Below are 6,816 nucleotides of genomic sequence, written 5' to 3' on the forward strand. Positions count from 1 at the left end.
TAATATCTTTTCTAGCGGGTAAATTGAGAACGCTTGCCTCTTAAAACACCGAAGCCATCTGGACCGTTCGTTACATCGTGCGGTCGTTCACCAAGTAGTCTACATTCTTTCCATCAAAGCAGTGAAAAGGAACGAAAACCTCTAATAGAGCACCCCACGTCCCTCTACAAACCAAACCAAGTACAAAAAACTAGCTCACTATAATCCTTAAAAAGAAAGGGTCTCCTATTGTTGAGGGAGACTCATGTTTACTTATTTTATAATGGTAAAATATAAAACTCAAATTAAAATTGATAAATATGAAAAATATCATTGACATTCACTAAGTGCGTGGAGCAAGTTCAAAACCCTTTTCACGTAAATTAGATTAATTTAGAATAATTTGGACTATTGTTTATATGAAAGAAAAACAAGACATTTTCATAGAAAATGGCTCCCAACAACGTGGGAATAGAAGAAATCAAACATTTTAATTTTCATTAGCTTGGCCAACCATTTCCAAACAGCAATTACTTCAGCGTTAGGGATAAATTGAAAAATAAGTAACTAAGAAATGTGTATGATGTATAATACAATTTGTACGACGATTCGTTGAAATCTCTGTTGCTGATATGATTCGTCACAACACAACACAATATAATGACCTATCAAATGTATGGTCTAAGCATTTTACAAAATATTTCCAGAAAAACAAACTATAAAGTAAAGGTCACTAAACGCCTTTAGCGTGCAGGACGGCAAGCAAGGCAACTGTGACATGTACAATCTTTCATATAACACCTATATGATGAGAAATACGGGCGGAAGCTGTGTCTAGGCAAAACTTGCATGTCCATAGTCATGAAGAAACAGAAGAAGAAACCAGGTGATGCTCAGATAGTTACATGCTCTGCAATATGATTGCACATCAGACAGGAACTCGATAAGACGGATCAACCATTTTCAAGATGAACAAGTTTCCTTTGTCACCCCTCGAGACACTGCCAACATGAATGTTATGAGTTGCCATTCAATAACCGAAACAGTCGTTATTAGATGTAGATAAAATTAACCTTCAAGAAAATGTAGCAATTTAAATAATATCCACCACAGCATCTGATATTCGTATTAGCCTTTGGAAAGGGTAAAAGTAAGAAACGGAGAAAGAAAACCTAGTAACAAATTCAACTCGTGGTGAGTTAAATTTTGAAGAAAAAATCCTGGGGCAGGTCTCAAATTCACTTTTTCCAAAATTCAACTAGCTTTATGCTTTCTATGTTTCAAGGGATATGAAGAATCAACTCCCTCAATAACAAATGTAAATTACAGCTTCCATGATAATACAAATCACAAGTGGGTTTATCCAACCTCCAAAGTTTATCAAACTTTTCTACGATCCAAGGCAGTTAGGGGTCGGACATGTTTCTCCAATATTGCATGCATTCTTATATACTTAACATAAATGCATTATTTCCTTCAGTAGAAAGAACCGTATCAACAAGTTTAGCTCTGTCTGTAGTCCTAAATATTCAGACAAAAAATAAGGTTCTCAGCTCACACACTCACCGAATTTCTTCATCCAAATATGTAATTTCCAGTTCTCCGCGTGCTCTTCCAGGTGCCTTAACTGGTATCTGAAATATAAAACTTATTAAGGGAAAATAATTTGATAATGTATCATTATTTTATTTTTCATTTTTCTATAAGAGACTGCATCATCACTATGCTTCATAAGAAGTTTGGATAATTTAAGCATCCTCCTCGAATAGAATAGCATCAGACTAGATTATAAAATATAAAAAAAAATTGAAAACGTAGACTGTCAGAAATGCTCACAACAATGCATTTTCCCTCTTTTTTAATCTTTCCTGGGGGCTACAAGACAAAGAAAGGTATTGCTATGCTGAAATTTGCTATAACTAGTTGCTGAAAGGTGATCCAAAATTTCTTTAGGTTATTATATTAGAGCAACGGTTTGTGCATCATCTAATCACTAGCTGATCTTTAATATTTCTGTTATGGTAAATCTGAGTCTATTTATTCAATGTCACAATAACAAATTTCTTCATCCTTGGTTGAGATAAGAGATTCAAGCCTTCAGAATAAAGAAAAACCTAAATACTCCATCATGGAGCCTAGATCGTAATGTGTGAGTTTCCCTCTATTGGATATAGAGGGCAATTTTCTCCTACATGGTTGCACCAACCAAGAACACATGCGACACAACTCCAACCCTATATCCGACCACAGTCATAAAATCTCCGAAACTTACTTTATCTACCCTTTACTGTTAGTAGTTTTGTTAATTACAAGGCTAATATTTTTTCAGGTAAAAAAATTTCTTTGATACTTTCATTATTCTACCAATTATGAGAACACTTTCTATATAACACAGAAAAGGTCCAAGGTTCCAACAAAAGGGGAAAACTGCACAATTCAAATCATCCAAAAGAGGTTTAATATAACACAATCAGGAACATCAGAATTTAACCTTCAGCTTAATGATCAAATTTTAACATCAAGAATACTTACCAGACCTGCAATTTTGAAATAATCAAATTTTACAGCCACTTTTCTTGCATTCAAAGGCGTCAAATCAGCTGTTACCTACAGAGCATTGATAATAAAAAGTCAGTAAAATAACAGGTCCCGTTTTAACAACATACTCATTGTTTCTTAACGTGAAAAGAATAAATTATTGATCTGACATCTAAATGGATTTTAGTGATACAAGCACAAGTGCTTCCATCCAATTAGAAAAGAACCTTCAAAGCTGTTAGTACATACTACCATGTTTCCTTTTGAAATTCAAATTTATTGTACATAGAAAATATTTTGAAGGATCAATTAAACTCTACACCCTTGTAGTTTGAGAGTAAAAATCTTTCGGTCCTGAAGTTTCAATTTGATTAATTTATACCGTAACATTTGCACATTATAGCAATGTGGACCTTCAGCATAACTTCCACACAAAGACAGATGGATTGGTGGTAACAACATTGCAACAATTTAACCTTAAGGGTAGAAAAAGGAATGCAAAAAGTGTTCCTGCCTAAAGCACACAGTAGCTGCATTATCAAACACGGAGGAATATTACCCACTTTTGCTGCATCCCCTGTTTCTAGCTAATTTACGTATGTTTTAGGGGAAACGCATTTTTCATTCCTCTCTACCTTTAAATTAGTAGAAATGATAGCCCTGTGGTAACTAAATCGTCTGCGTTAATGTAGAAAGTTAATGCAGGGTTATCATTACTACAATGTATAATGGTAGGGTTGAAACTTGATCAAATTAAAAGATCAAGGAAAAAATATGGCTTTCTAATCGAAGGATCATACTTCTTGTCTCAGCCCTATTAGGGTAAGGCCAATGCACCAGCCAGCTGGTGTGGTGGCAAACACAATCTTCTGTAAGCTAATTTCACTCAACTATAGGGATGCAAAGTGCAATTGACCCTATGTTTAATTAAGATATGTAATAGCTATTGTGGTAGATTAATATGTTCAAAAACCGAAAGCATTAAGCAGAAGTCCACCTTCCCCAATCTTCCACATATTGCAACCCCCACTACATGACTATGGTTCCACGAAAACAAGAAGTAATTATGTTTCTTTTATATATGATATATTTTGTCATGAATCCCTTTCAAGAATTTTGGCCCTAGTATTGTTTTGGAAAGGCGTAAGGATGGATAGGGGTAGCAGGAGTAGAGAGGTTCATAATTCTAACAATTTTTGTAGTTAAAGCCACAATTTCTTTTTCTTTTGCCAAAAATAAAATAAAATAAATAAAGCAACAAAGCGATATTCAAAACAAGTTAATCTCTCTATCAGAAATTTGGTAAATGATAAATTTACAGATGTAGTTAAACAAACAATGAAGGAATGAACTGAAAATTACCTGATTGAAAGTTGGCCATGATTCCATATTTTGGGCCCTAAGTGTGTCAGCATTGATTGCTTGGTAATTTACCCTTGATCTCAAAAATTTGGGTCTCTGTCATGGTATACATTTGTCAAGTGAGTGCAATTTCTAGGAGCAGTAAAAAAATCTCGAGTATAAATTTTTCACATCTTATAAAATGAAAGAGAAAATAGAGATATATCATGACAAAAGAGCAAGCAAAGTATCTTGCATACATACAAGACATTACTAAGATTTTATAATTAAAAAATTATTATTATAAATATAAAATATAAAATATAAAAAAAGTTAGAAAAACAAGGAAAGAAACATCGCATCATATATTGCAGTGCTAAACAAAATGAACCTAATCCGGTTAGTTTGGACATTTCTTATTAATAAAAGGAAACTCTCAGTCTCAGTCACATTTAGAAGCACATGAGTACTAATCAAAATGAAGGCACTTGTTTAAGGTACAAAACTATATTAATATTTCTCATTGTGATATCAAGGGTTCTAACAAAGCCCATTATGAAATGGATGATATATATATATTTTTTCTAATTTCTTTTTTACATTGTCATATGTTTCTAGTCTTTTGGACAGACTTCTAATCTTGGAAAGACATAAACAATCAAATATCAACGGAAGTGGAAACTTTAATTGGCGAAAGGAATATAAAAAACCACTATACCTGAGTTTGCAGAATAGACTTTGAAGTAGTGTATATAAGCTCCCATTTTCCATTCAGTAAATCAGATTTCAGTGGCTCCTTTGTTGGATTAACTGCTTCAAGTTTGCGTGCAATCTATTTAGAAATGAATTGCAAGAAACAAAATGGAAAGATGCACATAGACATCAGAAACTAATGTCACACAACCCTCTACTGAGACAAAAATGACATATTAGAAATAACCACAGCCAAAAAGCACGTGCTAATACAGGATCAACCTAAAGCGTCATGGACTTACAAACTTTCAAGGTTATGAAGTTGCAAATATAAACCAATCCCAATCATCTTCTTTTTTTCCTGTGCTCAACTGTTTTCTGGATTGGTTTGATGTATTTGTTCATCTGCAATGACAATTTTCCTAAAATTGCTAAATAGGACATAGGATCTTATAGTAAGAACCTTAACCAGTGCAGGATACTAGAGCATTATTTCACACTGTTTGCTACATTTCTTCCTTAACAACCTGGGTTTTTTTAATTTTCAAACCCCAAACAATGTTCTAGAGAATTCCCATCAGATATTTCAGTTTCAGATTGCATTTAAGACAAAGAAAAACAAGAGCCCAGAAAACAAATCAAAGCTAAAAAGTAAACAAGGGAATGCAAAAATGGCAAACCAACCTGATCAACTGTTTGCTGGTCCTCTGGAGTGGCATCAGCGCCTCGATCAAGCGATGCAATGGCATCAAGAAGCTCCTCCTTGAGAGTTTTAGCATCTTTGCCTTTGCTAAAAAATTCAGGAAAGAATGAAACTTTGGCTCTCCATTTGTCAGAGGCTGAAGTGCTCGAGAGTGTGTGAAAGTGAATGGTGTGGGTGGTCGTGGGTTTGGTTGGAAAGCTGAAGGAGGTGAGTGGAGAATGAGAAGGGAGTAGTTTGGGGGTTGAAGGTGAAGAGGGGGATTGGGTGGTTGTGAGGAGCTTAGGTGGCAGAGGAGAAGAAGATAAGGCCATGCTGCTAATGCTTCCTTGGTCTTTTCAACTCTCCACTCTGCTCAAAAACATTATAATTTATAAAGGTTTGCAAAAGGGTAAAGCCGGAAAATTGCTTATGGACTGGGATCTTCTATGCTCAGTCAGTCGGCAGCTGTCACTCCACTCAAATTTGTAGTTCTATTTACATCCCTACCTTATCACATTGGACAAAATTTTCATTTCTGAATGCATCCTTATTTTATCTAATTCGTTTAATAAAAACTAAATTAAAAACTTATTTCTTTTGCTTTTTCTAGCAAATTTCTTTTGCTTTGTCTCAAATTCGAACCCCTATAGCACCTGTGTACGTGAGAAGGCTCTCCTGCCCCTCCCTAGCTTTGCCAAGGGGGCAGAAGATGGAAAAAGGAAGTATGAATGTAATAGAAGGCTAAATTACATTTATTTTGAGGGCTTTTGATTGAATAGTCTTTGAATTTGTCCCCAAAGTTACATTTTGGTCATCCAACTAAATTATTTGCTCAAATTATACTCCAACTCTCTATTTTGGGGCAAATAAGTCACATCGTGACATTTTCTATCGGTTTGAATCACGTGAATCACATATGCTATAGTTTATAAGAAAAGTTAACAAAAATCACAATCACATTTGAAAGGTGAGAAAGAAGCTAGCTTTCCACAATAATATTCTAAATCAAGTACATAAATCTGGCTAGGAAGTTAGCCGACAAACGCAAGTAACAGAATTCTCCACTTATTCAGAAAAAAAAAAAATTCAGAAGAATGTCAAAGTTGGTGAGGTTTACCAAATTGAAGTTGGACTTCAAAATTTACTACCAATACAATAACCATTTAGCTATAGCTTCAGGCAGTGCCACCAACCTGCAATAATATTCTAACAAGCAAACTAGCTCTCATTTCATTTTGCTTGTGAGGACGTATAATGGCTTCTCTCTGTGGTCTCAACTTTCCCTTTCCGGGCAGCGTATTATCCGAATTCTGAAGTGCAACATGCAGTGACTGTTTTGTTCATTCTCAGGCAGCTTATTATCCGAGTTCTGAAGCGCGAGGAACAGATAGTAAGAGACTTTTAATTAAAGAAAAAACAATGAACAGAAGATTTCTATGTTGCAGGCATGCTATATGCATGTGCCAGTGAATTCATGTGCATGCTTAGTACTAACAAATATTTGATGAACTGCAGTAGGTGCTTTTGGCTTTGGTTCATTTGGAGCAACCATCAATGGAGGGGATGTCTGAGCTGCCTCTGAC

The 6,816-nt window shown here is 35.0% G+C and overlaps 1 protein-coding gene across 2 annotated transcripts; it reads right to left on the bottom strand.

Annotated features, from left to right (window-relative positions):
• Window positions 1-520: 520 nt before the first annotated feature.
• Window positions 521-5,606, bottom strand: LOC110764836 (putative plastid-lipid-associated protein 4, chloroplastic). Of its 2 annotated transcripts, none has more exons than XM_021967867.2 (6): window positions 5,236-5,606; window positions 4,577-4,690; window positions 3,880-3,975; window positions 2,512-2,586; window positions 1,546-1,613; window positions 521-980 (listed from the first exon to the last, which is right to left on the bottom strand). In XM_021967867.2, exons 1-6 carry the CDS (start codon window positions 5,563-5,565, stop codon window positions 908-910), a joined length of 756 nt encoding a protein of 251 aa, XP_021823559.2. In that variant the 5' UTR covers window positions 5,566-5,606; the 3' UTR covers window positions 521-907. The 2 variants fall into 2 exon arrangements, 1 of the variants encoding a protein (XP_021823559.2); XR_002527939.2 differs by having other exon boundaries at window positions 828-980; window positions 2,517-2,586.
• Window positions 5,607-6,816: the final 1,210 nt, after the last annotated feature.

The sequence above is a fragment of the Prunus avium genome, chromosome 1 (assembly GCF_965620075.1).
Source record: "Prunus avium chromosome 1, drPruAviu1.hap1.1, whole genome shotgun sequence".
Lineage (NCBI taxonomy): Eukaryota > Viridiplantae > Streptophyta > Magnoliopsida > Rosales > Rosaceae > Prunus > Prunus avium.

What these genes read in the sequence shown, in the direction of transcription:
- LOC110764836 (XM_021967867.2), bottom strand. Translation starts at nt 5,565, where the DNA reads ATGGCCTTATCTTCTTCTCCTCTGCCACCTAAGCTCCTCACAACCACC. An exon ending in ACCAGCAAACAGTTGATCAG is followed by an intron (nt 4,691 to 5,235) that starts GTTGGTTTGCCA and finishes ATTTCTAAATAG; the next exon opens with ATTGCACGCAAACTTGAAGC. An exon ending in ATTTCAAAATTGCAGGTCTG is followed by an intron (nt 1,614 to 2,511) that starts GTAAGTATTCTT and finishes TTTATATTTCAG; the next exon opens with ATACCAGTTAAGGCACCTGG.